The sequence below is a fragment of the Phaenicophaeus curvirostris genome, chromosome 9 (genome assembly GCF_032191515.1).
Source record: "Phaenicophaeus curvirostris isolate KB17595 chromosome 9, BPBGC_Pcur_1.0, whole genome shotgun sequence".
Lineage (NCBI taxonomy): Eukaryota > Metazoa > Chordata > Aves > Cuculiformes > Cuculidae > Phaenicophaeus > Phaenicophaeus curvirostris.
In genome coordinates, this window is record NC_091400.1 from 8420613 (window position 1) to 8434793 (window position 14181).

Consider the following 14181-nt stretch of genomic DNA (forward strand, 5'->3'; position numbering starts at 1 on the left):
ATAACCTCCCTGGACCTGCTGGTCACACCGTTTCTGATCCAAGCCAAGATGCCATTGGCCTTCTTGGCCACCTGGGCCACTGCTGGCTCATGTTCAGTCGCTGTCAACCAACACCCCCAGGTCCCTCTCCTCCAGGCAGCTTTCTAGACAGACTTCTCCTAGTCTGTAGCACTGCACAGGGTTGTTGTGCCCCAAGTGCAGGACCCGGCATTTGGCCTTGTTAACCCTCATGCCATTGGACTCAGCCCAGGGGTCCAGCCTGTTCACATCCCTTTGCAGAGCCTCCCGACCCTCCAGCAGATCGACACTTCCACCCAGCTTAGTGTCGTCCGCAAACTTGCTAAGGGTGCAGCTGAGCACAGGATTCGAGGTGTCGCTCCATTCCGTCCTCTGCCCCGTGCAGTACTGGCATTCTAAGAGATTGAATCCTTCTTTCCCTCCCCCGGCGGGTGCTACCCCCGCCCGCCGCGGGTTTCGGGCGCAGGCGCGGTCCCTCCCGGTGGCCCCGCCCCTTCCGGTGCCCGGCGCGGGCGGTGTCGCCCCCCGGCGGCGCGGAGCCCCCGGAGCGGCGGGGCCGGGGCCGTGTCGGGCGGGAGCGCCCCGCGCGCAGCGCCCACCCTGGAGCAGCGGCGGCGGCGGCTCGAGCAGCTCTCGCGGGCCTCGCGGCAGCGGCTGCTCCGCTCGCGGGACAGGATGTTCTCCAAGTTCACCTCCATCCTGCAACACGCCGTGGAGGCGGTGAGCGGCGGCGCTGCGGCCGGGCTGGGCTCGCGGCGAGGGGAGCGCGGAGCTCGGGTTCCAGGGCTGCGAGTGGCGAGGGGCCTTGCAGGAACGGGGCGAGGGGCTGCTGCTGGGCTGGGCTTGCGGCGAAGGGAGCGAGGGTTCTAGGGCTGCTGCTGCTTCCTGGGCAGGGCCGACGGGGGAGCCTCGGGGATGCCGGGCAGGGCTTGCAGCAAAAGGAGCTCGGAACTCGGCTTCCTTGGGGCTGCTGATATTGAGTGGCCCCGCAGGAACGGGGCTTGGAGCTGCTGGGCTGGGCTTGCAACGAGGGGAGCTCGGAGCTCGGGTTCCCCGGGGCTGCTGGTTCCGGGCAGGGCCGGTGGGGGAGCTCGGGGGCTGCCGGGCAGGGCTTGCAGCCGGGGGGGCTCGGAACTCGGGTTCCCCGGGGCTGCCGATATCGAGTGGCCCTGCAGGAACGGCGCTCGGAGCTGCCGGGCTGGGCTTGCAACGAGGGGAGCCCTGAGCTCGGGTTCTAGGGCTGCTCCTTGCCGGGCAGGGCCGGCGGTGAGGGCCGGAGGCTGCCGCGGGGCTGGGTTTGCAGCTCGGGGAGCTCGGGCGAGGGGCCCTGCCAGGCTGGTAGCTCGGCCGAGCGGACCCTGCGGGGAGAACGAGAGCTCGGAGCTGCTGCCGGGCTGGGTTTGCAGCGGGGGGAGCTCGGGGAGCCGGGGCTGTCGGGGATCGGGGTTGCGGGAGCCGCGGGGCGGGGAAGAGGGAGGCAGCGCCTCCTGCCACGCGGTGCGGGCCGGGCGGGACCCGGCGGGGTGGCCGCCGGGCAGCAGCAGCGCCTCCGCGGGGCTCCCCGGGGGGATGAGGACATCTCTCGTTTGGTTTAGTGGCGCGGCGTGGGAAGGGGAAGGAAGCTGGGGTTGTGTCTGTGCTGCTGGGTTCCAGGACGGAGCCTCTCCCAGAAGGAAGCTGAGACCTGGGGTTGTGCGTGTGTGGTTGGGTTTCGGCATGGAGCCCTCCCAGAAGGAAGCTGAGGGGACCTGGGGTTGTGTCTCTGCTGTTGGGTTTCAGCATGGAACTTCTCCCAGAAGGAAGCCGGCAGGACCTGCGATGATGCTTGTACAGTTGAATTTCAGTGCAGAGCTTCCCGCAGAAGGAAGCCGAGGGGGCCTGTGTTGTGCATGTTCGGTTGGGTTTCATTATGAAGCTTCTCTCGCCAAAGAAGCCGTGGGGACCTGGGGATGTGTCTGTGCTGCTGGGTTTCAGCATGGAGCTTCTCTCAGTAGAAAGTCAGGGGGACCTGGGGTTGTGCATGTTCAGTTGGGTTTCAGGGTGAAGCCCTCCCAGAAGGAAGCTGAGGCCTGGGGTCGCGCATGTTTAGTTGGATTGCAGCGTGGAGCCTCTCCCAGCTTCCCCTGAGCAGAGGAAAACAGCAGGGCCTATCTGTGGAGCTGCTGTCTCTGCAGGCCACACTTGCTGCCTGCTCTGCAGGCCTGTATGGCTGTTGGCACGACACATTTCTGTTTGCTTCTTGGTGAGCCTGGTGCAGGGTGGGAAGCCAGAGACATTCCCTTTGGCTTCCCACCCTGCTGTCTCAGTGAGCCAAGGCACCTAAGAGTCGGGCTTTGGAGAGATGCATCTTCTGTTAGGTGCTAAAAGCTGGCAGTGAGATGCTCCTGGAAGTGAAGGCGGAAAGTGTTACAGGAAAACAGTTCAAATGGCAAGAAAAGAAGAGCCTGCGTGCCCAGTCCTGGCTCATTTGAGAGGGAACCTTTCTGTGTTAACATACGTCTCTGCTGCAGGTACTTAAGCATATTCTTGATTTTGTGAGAACTTACAGTTCTGCATCTTTAGCAGGGCGATTCAGGCTTTAAAGCTAACCATATATTAATTGGAGGTTCCTACTTTGCTCTTATAATGGTAGAGTAGCAATTGGGAAGAAATGTTTTAAATAATGACAAAACAGCTTATTTGAAAGTTCTCTGTGAGCGCATGTGAATGCCTTCAGCAGACGGTGCTTTCGTTGGAGACAGAAATTAATGCCTGCCTGACTTAAAAAAATCTTGTGGTGAGCTGTGTCAGGTTTTGAATAAGAGTAGGTGACTGGACGGTGTAGGAGTGGAGAAGTTTTCTTTCAGGCCTACTGAGTCAAGATAGCAAATAAAAGTAGAAGAATGTTTGCTTAAGTCCAGAGCATCATTTTTAGTTGCTGTTATTGATGCAGACTGAGTGTAGCTTATGAAGCGTCAAGTGGACTCTTTCAGCCCTGAATATCAGCAACAGATCTGGTAACTAAGAGATAAACTTTCAAAGGTTTTGGGTGCCTGTGTCCTGGAGGAACTCAGTTGCAGCTGAACAGTTTTCAGCTGAGCTGGACGTTTAAATACATGCGAAGTGGTGACTGGCTTTCATTGGTAGGACTCTAAATCAGATTTGTTTGGATAGCCCTTCTCCCCTGTCACTTGCACATCATTTACATAATGCCCCTGTCTTGCAGACTTTAGAGAGATGTGTTTAAATAGTAGGAGTGGCCGTATTATTAGATAATTGTTATCTTGCCCTCCAAACTGTGACGGGGAGTTCCAAAGGTTGGCAGCCTAACACGCATAGGAGTATTTACCTTTCACTTGTGAGTGTACTGCTCTTTAATTGACTGCCTTCACAGTAGGGCTGTGATGAGCAGATGTAAGTGACCAGTTACTTTGTACTAAGAGTTTTCCTTACACTGAATAAATCAAAACTTTAAGTCTTTTGTGCCTATATTGTCAGTGTGTGTGGAATTACATTCCTGATTTTCATCATAACAAAATCCTAATTTTTGCCATTTCCCATCATACGTCAGTCCTCCCAATTTCTTAGGTATTGTCCCAACAGAACATCCTTAAATTGGGCTGGGTGGGTTGGTGCAAATGGTGGAGAGGACTGCGATTCTGTTGCCTTGCTTCAGGGCAGAATAGATATGTTGTTCATTGCTTTATGGGGTTAATATTAATGAATGTGTGATAGTTTACATGTGGCTTGTCCCCTGTATGTTTTCTCTTTGCTGTGTATTTCTGATAAACTTATATCGCAAGTGTATTTCAGGAGTGCTGCATTCTCAGGAGTATTCAAAATGGAATAACAAAGCTGCAAGTTAGACTTACTTCTTCCCTCATTGTTTGTTGTTCTCTCATATTTCTGTAGACAAAATAGCTTGTCTTTAAAGTAGTCACTTGGTGTTCAAATAACTTTTGTTTGTGTTTGATTTGGGCTTTCCTGAGATGTTTCATCTTAATTGTCAGCTCAAAAGGACACTTTGGAGCTGTGTACCTTGAGCAGGAGAATTATGATTTTGGTTGTTATGAATTTGCAATTTGCTGTCAAAGATTATTTGTGTCGCTCCCTTGGTGTTTGGGAATGAATTTAGGTTTTGGAGTGCATGTTTTTGCTACCAACGTATTGTTCTTCTGTATCTCCTACAGTGGTATTTCACACACTCTTGTTCCTGATATGCTGATCTGTTGCTGATATTCAGGGCTGAAAGAGTCCAGAACAGTTTCTGTTCTGTTCATGTTTTGAAGCAAAACTTGGGCTTTGAAAGAAACAGAGTCACTTGCTATGGGAACCACTCCAAAACCATTAACTGCTTAACTACTCAGAACAAGATTTGTTCTTCTTGAACCCCCTTGATTTGATGTAATGACCTGATTGTTTTAACACTGTGCTGCTATTAACAAGTTATGATGATGAGATTTAATGCATGGATTGCAAACGTGTGCAGCCCTAATTTTATATGTGAAAGCAGTGACCATTATAAACTCTGTGTATTCATCAACTGAAGAAATATAACAAACCTTCATGCATTAGTCCTTTCTCAGATTTTCCCTCTGGACAAACCACATCAGTAAAGCAGTACGCTTGAATTAAAACATGGAGTGACTGCTGTAGTTTTCGATGCTTCATTCAGGGGAGTCTGAGCATTTCCCCTTTGCTTCTCTTTGACCCAGTTTCTGCTTTCTTTTTCACTCTCCTGTCCAAGCCAGTACCTGTTGTTTCTTTACGCAGCATTTTCTTTACTTTGTGATCATGTCCAAAAGACATGGTGGGATATCACCAACGTCACTTGGTTCCATTCTTTTCAGTACTGCATTGCACTTCTGAAAGGCATATGTGAAAAATACGACAATGATTTTTATGTGGGTAAAGGAATTGCTGTTAAATACTGGATGTTGACAGCTTCCTTTGCTCTTGACAGTGTTCTTTTCCCTGCATAAACACAAAATCTCTATACTTTTGAAAACTACGTGGAATTGTATTTTGGACAGATTTTATAAGGAGCAGGTTATGGTTCTGGTCAAAGATCTATAGTTCCCCTGAGAGCAGCGCTTTTCTGGGAGCAGTGAAGTTTTATCATTAGTGACATGTTGTCACCGGAATGATAAGGCAGCATGTGTTAAATGTAGCTTGGAAGTGAGAACACTCATCCGCTCATTCCCAGGAAGTGCTGGAGCTGGGCACCAGATGGAAGAGCTCATCAATGTCTGCTCAAAGGGGCTGGTTTTTAGTAGTGATCAGTGAATTTTGACTACTTGAAATACCAGCACCCACAGTGCAGTTTTTAAGTTATTGGGGTGTTTTTTTTTCCCAAAGGAGAACTTCACTTTGAGATTAGAAAACAGTAGCTCAAAATTAGTAATTACATAAAAAAAAATTAATATAACTGTGAGAAACAACTGCACTTTTAAGGTAATTCCTTCACATTAGTTAAATAGTAGGAATTAATGACCTTCACAATGAAGTTTGTTTTGCTTCAGAGTTTTTATACAAGTAATGTTTGCTTTTACAAAAGAGCGGTTATTCAGATTGGCAACTGCAATGTGTATTTCATCTCAGCTGACAGCTAATAATTCATCCTAAAATAGAAACTACAACTTCACCCTAGAGTTACCTGTCCTAGTAGGGTTAAAGCATGTCAGCCAAGTGTTTGGGAGCTTACTTTTTTCTAATGCTTTCCAGTGCTGGGCTTTGTTTATGTGTAAGCTGCTATCTTAGTCTTGGTCTTTACCTTGATTTTGTGCCTGAATAACATAAGAGGGTTTGCTATTTGTTTGGGTTTTTTTCATCAGTAACACACTTCTCTCAGAATAAGCCATAGCATTGCTGGAGTTACATCTCTGTTAAATATTCTCTGGAATATCTGTGCTGTAAAAAGCAGATTATACTCAGTCTGTTGGCACTGGGAAGAGGAATTTGAGGGTGTGGATACTTTAACCAAACAAGTAAAGAAATAGATTTTTTTCTGTATTGCTAGGAGTTGCTGGGTCTGGTGAGACAGCTGCAGCTCTGTAACACCAGGTCCAGTTGGTGGGAAGGTTGATCCTATATTCCCTTGTAGGCATGCACATACACGTGCGTAAGTGTGCACACGTGGTAATGGTATCTCTGTTAGCTATCTCTGCTTTGCAGTCCTTGATCAGAAAATCACCAAGTATTTTAATTCATGAGGGTAGAACCTGTCCTCCAGCTACCTTTTCACATCTGAGAGGAGTCCCTGGAGATGTTTGTTGGGAGGAAGAATGTCTGTATCCATGTCCTGTCCTGCAGTGGATAAATTATTGACAGTGCTGAGAAGTGAAATTGTTTTCTTGGCACCACTCAGCGGCACTGATTTCATCTTGAGGCAGATGAGGCTAGAAGTGGAGAGGGAAAGTACATCAGTCAAGGATAAGTCTTTTGTGTTATCTGTCATGTGTTGCATTGGAAGTAGAGGGGGCTGAAAGATCTGGTATTCCTCAAAAGTGGTCTCTGTGCCATTCATCAGCTGCAGTTGAGTCGTCGGTATAGTTTTATTACAGGAAGATGCAAAACAATCATTGCATTGCTGGAAATAGACATCTACAGCACCAAGTGTGACATAGAAAGCGTGGTACAAAATATTGTGTGCTCAGGCTTCAGCTTGCTCAGTTATTCTTCTGACTTTCAATAACCCGGTGATCTTCATTGTACAATAAAGCAGTTTCATCCAGTGTGAGGCATCTCACTGATCTTTATTCCGTGGTAGCTGCTGTGCCAAAGTGCTGCCCTGGAAATATGGAAGACGTAATGAGTCCACAGACTGTACAGGAGTGGATGAGCAATGTAAGCTGGATTTCCTAGCTGCCATTTGAGAGGGTGCGTTTCCACACAGGATGCAGGTGTAGATAGTTTCCAAGCACTGCTGCTTTTTTTTAAAGTCCTGCATTTCGAAGTCCTGTGTGCAAAGGGTCATTAACAGTTAGCATTCCGCTGTCTTATCATGGCAAGGCATGCTGTTCGTTTTTACTAAGATAAATTTAAGATTCATTAAATTCAAGGATAAGAAAAGACTGATGTGGAAAACTTCCAAGACTTTTCTAGAGGCCAACACTACCCAGCGAAGAACATACAGATGTTTGATCCCTGTGCTCCTATTTGTCCAGAGCTGAGGCAACTCAGCACCTCCTAAACCCTACAAGAAGACAGGAGGGGAGTTCAGAGTTATTAATCTCAAATGTGATATCTGTAGCTTCTAGGGCCAAACATTTTCACTGTGGGCGTGACTGAGCCCTGGCACAGGTTCCTGGAGGGATGGTGGACTCTCCATCCATTGAGATATTTAGAAGCAGCCTGGATGTGGTCCTGGGCAACTGGCTCTTGGTGGCCATGCTTAAGCAGGGACCAGATGACCTCCAGAGGTCCTTTCCAACCTCAGGCATTCTGTGATTCTGTGAGGGACTGGACTGCATAGCTTGTGGGGATGGTTTAACTCTTTATCCTGCAAAAATGAACACACCAATTTGTACACGGGATTCCTTTCATTTGCCTACAGGTCTCATTGCTACAATCATGTCAAGTGGTAATACTTCTTTTTTCAGGGTTGCCTGTAAAAGAATGACCTGAGGGCTTGATTTGTAAAAGAAAAAAAAAAAACTTCAAGCAAGTAGGATTAGGCCTCAGAAACAACAGATCCTCATATGAACTGTTGAGTGGAGAAGAGTTGCCCTATAGGATTCCTGTTTTACCGGCTCTGAGCATTTTATATTGTGGTCACAAATTCAGTGTTTGCGTGAGCTCTCACTGCAGAGAGCTGAGTGGTAAAATGATTGTGATCTTTCTTTTTTCACATGCTGCCTCTGGTGTCGTGAGCTGCTGTTGACTGGATGGGAGGCTGTGTTTTATTCTTGCAGCGTGTTATTCCTGGATGCCAGTCATGCCCAACCTCCATCCCAATTTCCTCCAGAAATGAGGAAACTCCCTTAAAAAAAGAACAACTCGTAAAGCTCTGGGGCAAAAAAAAAAAAGAAACAAAGATCTTTTAAAAGTTGTGGTTAGCAGGCAAAAAAAGGCATGGCAAAAACTGTATCATGTAGTTAACTGGTATTTTTAAGGGAGCAGAGGGAGAGAGGAGAACAAAGCGTACAGAAGGGGAAGACAGCAGCAAGAGCAGATGTAAAAGAACATGATTGTTTCCTACAGGACAAAACCCTGAGATCTAAACAATTCAAACCTACATTTCTAGCGTTTCTTTGCTGTATGAGTAATAGCTTTTGTTGCTTCAAATAGATTGTCTGGTCACAGAGACATCACAGAGATCATTGCTGATGCGAACAAGCTAGGCAGCATGACATGGGGCTCAGGCCATGAATAATGTATGTAGCCCTTGTTAAAGGTAAAAGAGCACAGAGTGAGGATTGTAGCAGTAGTCTGCAGCAGTTTGCTTCCAAGCAAAAGATAAAATCAATTTAATCACTGAGGACATATGTTTATTTCTTCCTAACTGTTTTTTCTTTGTTGTTTTTTTTTTTTACCCCACAGCTTGCACCATCCCTTCCATTACAAGAAGATTTTGTTTACCACTGGAAAGCCATCACCCATTACTACATAGAGACATCAGGTAAAAGAAGAAAGCGTTCTGGTTTTTTCTCTTTATTGTGAAAACTAGAATTCCCGATACCAATGTTGATAAAAGTAAAAATTCAGAAATGCTAAAATGAGTCATGTGTTTTATCAAAATGCCAAGAACAATAATTACTAATTAAAAATATCATGTACCTCCAATCATCCCTTAACAAGTAAGCATGTAAAACATTTGAGGGAAGGTCATCTTTCCTGAGTAACCATGTAGAGAATTGTACCTTTTCATGTCTGACCCAGTTTCTATCTTGATGTATTCTTTTTAATCTAAGCAGACAACTACGGAAATGTGGTCCCTGCTGTTAACCTTTTCATTATTTTGCATCAGGGGTTTTCTTTTTCTTTCCAAGATTTTAACAAAAGTAATTCTGTGGTCATAAATTTTACCAGGCACAGATTAATTCTCTGTGCTCAGTATTAGGTATTTTTACTTTAGTGTCTCGTTTCTGTGAAAGGTGTTTTAATAACATAGCTCTAAAAGGTGAATCTGTGAGCATATTTAGAACACATTTTGTTAGAAGTTATCCAGACCTTATTCTGCTCTTCTGAAAAAATGGATGTTCTGGTGAAGTACGGCTGTAGTTGTGTTTTCTTAGACTTTTCCCTGGTTTCCTACAACATTGACATTTTTAATTTTTGGTCCTAGTTAATAAACTATTAAGTTTTAAAAGTGAATGTTACCATGCTTTCCTCAAGCTTATTAGGTTTGCACTCCTGACAGAGTAGCTATTGAATCCGTGTGTCTGGAACTGATGGTGTTGTTTATATCAATATTTACTCTTACAAGCTGTAACCTGACCTTTGGTTCTAAATACCCATCTTTTGGAACGCTATGTGATGTTTCCTAAGGTAGAAAGGACAGGGTGGTAGGGGAAAACTGATAGCTGCGATTATGTCGTGCAGAGTGAAAGCTGACCTCTTTCCTAGACTTGTAAGAAACAAGTTTCCCCTCAGTGGATGTATTATGCCTAAGAAATTCAAGCAAAACACTCTCGGCTAACTGGAGGTTGTGGCAGAGACCAAAATCCCTCTGTGGCAGTTTTCCTTTGTGATTTTGTTGCCATTTGCATGCAAGTGACAGTTGTTTTTAGATTATTGCGTAAGAACTGGTAACCGTTTCCTTAACGAGAGAGTTCAAGTAGAATTTAGCTGAATAATCCCAAAAAGGAAACAAGTGTGGACGTGCTGTACAATGTGATGCCAACTCCCACTGTTGGTGGCGTGAATCCGCAGCAGTTTCATGACTTCAGTATAATGAAAGAAAAATTTTACCTTTCCCTTCATAAAGTTTGACAGAATGCTCTTTTTATGCAGTAAGTATGAAAGACAAATCTAAACACATTTGAAGGACAGCATAAAGTTTGGGTTTTCTTTCTTGCTAGCATTAGAAAAATATATTTACTTAGTTACCTAGTTGGTAAAGCAATTGATCAGCTGCAAGTTCAGCTGACATTAGAGGCTGTTTATAGATTTCAGAATACTGTGTGAAGAGCCAGAGAGGAAGTTAAAAGGACAGGGTGGATATTAACCGAAAGGTTGGACTTTTCTCCCCCTAAGCTTCGTTTCTGGCTGCAAAAATTCTCTTTTTTGACTATATAATTAATGCATGTTTTGAAATTGGTCATTTCACCTTTTCCCCATTGCAGGGTTAGTGCACATTCCAGTTTATATTTCCAGATAACGTTTCTGAAAATTCAATCTAAGACACATTTAAAAGCTAACATACTATATATAAGATCCTTTAAATAAGGGTCGTGTTTTTAAATCTTAAATTTGCACCTGAACTTAAGAAAAGTGAGGACAATATTTTAATCATTCTTAATTGCACATCTCTTCTATTTAGATGACAAAGCTCCTGTGACTGATACCAACATTCCTTCTCACCTGGAACAGATGTTGGATATTCTAGTTCAAGAAGAAAATGAGAGGGAATCAGGTGAAACAGGACCGTGTATGGAATATTTGCTACACCACAAGATTTTGGAGACACTCTACACGCTGGGAAAAGCTGATGTACGTACTTCTCAGTAGAGCAGGTTATCTTCTGTGTGAGCTCCTGCTTAGAATCATAGAATGACCTGAGTTGGAAGGGACCCACAAGAATCATTGGATCCAACTCCTGTGCCAGCATAGGTCAACTCCAAACTTCACACCATGTGTCTGAGGGCATCGTCCAAATGTTTCCTGAATATTGTCAGGCTGGGTGCTGTGACTGCTTCCCTGGGGAGCTGTTCCAGTGCTCCACCACCCTCTGGGAGGAGAACCTTTAACTAACATCCAACCTAAACGTCCCCTGGCACATCTTCCTGCTATTCCCTAAATTCTTATCATTGGTCACCAGAGAGAATAGATCTGCACCTGTTCCTCCTCCTTCTCCCCCTTGTAAGGCAGCAGTAAACTGCGATGAGATCTCCCCTCAGTCTTCTCTAGGCTGAACAGACCAGGTGATTGTTAGCGGTTCCTCATACCGCTTCTCCTCTAAACCCTTCACCAGCGTTGTGCCCTCCTCTGGACACTCCTCAGTAGCTTTAGTTTCTTTTTATACTGTGGCCCCCAAAACTGCACTCCAGGTGGGGCCATACCAGTGCAGAGTAGAGTAGGACAGTCACCTCTCTTGACTGCCTAGCAATGCTATGCTTGATGAACCCCAGGACACAGTTGTCCCTCTTGGCTGCCAGGGCACGCTGCTAGTTCATATTTAACTTGCCATCGACCAGACTGCAAGGGACTGAAGTTCTACAGTAGGTGATAGTGTGGGACACTGAACTCTAGGAAAGAGCTATTTGCTTATGTTACCAACATGTTACAGAAAACAGTCCTTTAGGAAACTAATCAAAGTGAGAAAGCCAGTGAGATGCTGACTAAGGCAGAACCCTGAAGTTTGTTGTTCACCGCTCGAATAATATCAACTGTGAAGATAGGAGAAACACTTTTGTTCCATGTAGGGTTTTTCTGCTTTCTCCAAGACAGTATTATCCCTCTCTGTCCTTCGTTAAATGTTGGTAGGTTCTTGGGTGAAAAGTACTGGGTTAAATGCAAATCTTGTTTCATTTTTCTGAATGCGATGAGTTCTTGCTCAGAAAGAATTCTGTGTCAGGAAGCATTAATTTTAAGCTGATCCGCAGACTGCTTTCACATCTGAATCTTTGGTATGAATGCAGTCCTTGGCAATGTTGTCTGATTCTTCTACTGTCAGCTTTACAGTTGGTGTGAAATTAGCTTCATCGTCCTGGTGCATTCTTCTTGCTGTCTTTCTTAGTGTACTTATGAGCTGCAGTTTGTGGGGTTATATGGATCATGGGGTGAATTAACTTGGCAGTCCTTTTTCTAGAGGTTTTTGGATCTCAGTACAAATGCAGTAAGGAAAGCATAGTGTGTGCTGTTCCATGCATGAATGGAAGTTTCCATAGTTTCAGTCCCAATCAGCCTTTTGCATGTTGCCTTGAGTTTTTAATCTACTTGATTTTACGTATGTAGAGAAGGTAGGGTGCAAGCTACCACAGACTGGGGTATTCCTTGCTCTGAAAGGAGCCAGAGCTCCACAGTTCCTGTTATTGTACCAGTTGTCCTGTGATGCTTGATGTATTTCTGAGCAAGTGTTTTTTTTATATATAACTTGTTCAGTAATCCATAGACTTTGTGAAGAAGCCAAGATGAAAAGGAGACATATGTGAAGTGGGTAATTAGTAATATGTTTCTAAGAGTTGAGAGAAGTCATTTTGCGCTTATGCAAATATGCCTGTACAGGCAATTCTTGTACAGCCTGTCTTTATACTTTGCCACTTGTGAGTTGATACATCTGAAGTAGACAGACAGTTCAATACTTGCAAGATGTTGCAAAGATCTGTTCCAAAAAGAATAATATCATAGAGCCATAGAATGGTTTGGGTTGGAAGGGACCTTAAAGGTCCTCCAGTTCCAAACCCCCTGCTATGGGCAGGGACACCTTCCACTGCATCTGGTTGCTCCAAGGACCATCGAGCCTGGTCTTGAACATCTCCAGGGATGGGAGCATCCACGACTTCTCTGGGCAACCTGTGCCAGTGCCTCACTGCCCCCACAGGAAGAAGTTTCTTCCTCTTACCTAATCTAAATCTCCCCTTTTTCAGCTTAAAACTATTCCCCTTTGTCCTATGGAATAACAGCATTTATTAACATGGTAAAACATTAGTTAGTCAGGGACGAATTAGCTAGAAACAAAGGTACATGAAGGGCAACGAGCCAACAGCTCTCAGGGTGATAGGAAAGTACTGTTATATGATGTGGTGCACCAGGGACAATAGGACTCTGGGTGTTCCACAGGTATTTGTGATTGATATTGTGCTGAATCTCAGGGAAAACAACAGCTTTTTCTTGTCCTGGGAAATATGTGCCTTTATAAACACTTCATCTGTCTAGGGTCAATTGCTTGTGAATTTAAAAAACCTTTTTTAGATATTAAGATGTTTGTAGTTTGTCATCGTGCATTCGTATGTACTGACTCACTGAATCAGTGGACTTTAAGACAGTACCATAAAAGACAGCTGACCTGTAGCCAATTAATTCACAGTTATTTTTGCTTATCCCTGTATTGATAGGGAATATTTCCTGACAGGATTAGTAGAATTCTGCACCAGAGCAATTAACTCGAAGTGTGAATAAGTTGAAAAAGAGAACAGTAATGAGATGGAACATTTTTTGTTGCTCTCTGTTCATATTGATAAAGTAATGTGTAGCAGATGATGATCTTTCCAAAAATACTTTTGGATAACTTCTTAAGGTTTAATTAGCCATTCTGAGTGAGAAATTTGCATCTCTGGTTCTCTCCGTAGTTGTTATATTTTCGTTATTGTTCATCTGTTTGTTTCAGTGCCCTCCAGGAATGAAACAGCAAGTTTTGGCTTTTTATACAAAACTTCTTGGAAGGATACGACAACCTCTTCTTCCCCACATAAATGTGCATAGGCCAGTGCAGGTACTGCTCAAATTTTAAGTGGACTATTTTTGCATGACAAGTTTCTCTTATTCTGCTGTTGCAAATGGTACGTTTAATTCTTCCATTGTCAAGCAAGTTAAAGAAACTGTTCTATTGCAACTTTCACTTGTAATCGTAGAATAATGGAATGGTTTGGGTTGGAATGGACCTCGAAGCCTGTCCAGTTCCATCCCGCTGCCATGGGCAGGGACACCTCCCACTAGATCAGGCTGCCCAAGGCCGCATCTGACCTGGCCTTCAACACCTCCAGGGATGGGGCAGCCACGACTTCCCTGGGCAACCTGTGCAGGTGCCTCCCCACCCTCAGTGTGAAGAAACTCTTCCTAATGTCTGATCTAAATCTTCCAATTTAAAGCCATTTCCCGTTGTCGTGTCACTAAATGCCCTTGCAAAAAGCCCTTCCCCACCTTTCTTCTAGGCCCCTTTCAGGTACTGGAAGGCAACTATAAGGTCTTAATGTATTGGTGACGAGAGCCTTGAACTGCCACTGCAGTGCAAGTCATAAGTAATAAAGAAATCTTGCTCATAGCTATCTAAATCTTGAGCAAATGTTCAAGTCAATATCCATA

At 45.0% G+C, this 14181-nt stretch overlaps 1 protein-coding gene across 3 annotated transcripts in view; it reads left to right on the forward strand.

Annotated features, from left to right (window-relative positions):
- Positions 1-587: 587 nt before the first annotated feature.
- Positions 588-14181, forward strand: part of FHIP2A (FHF complex subunit HOOK interacting protein 2A) — a 34751-nt gene continuing 21157 nt past the window's right edge. For 2 of the 3 annotated variants that reach the window (XM_069864251.1, XM_069864252.1), the window contains exons 1-4: positions 588-738; positions 8539-8617; positions 10481-10650; positions 13487-13591. In XM_069864251.1, coding sequence (XP_069720352.1) covers positions 694-738; positions 8539-8617; positions 10481-10650; positions 13487-13591 — 399 coding nt within the window. In that variant the 5' untranslated portion in view covers positions 588-693. Of the gene's footprint in view, positions 739-8538; positions 8618-9857; positions 9951-10480; positions 10651-13486; positions 13592-14181 lie in introns of those variants that run through there. The other variant, XM_069864253.1, reaches the window with a different exon arrangement.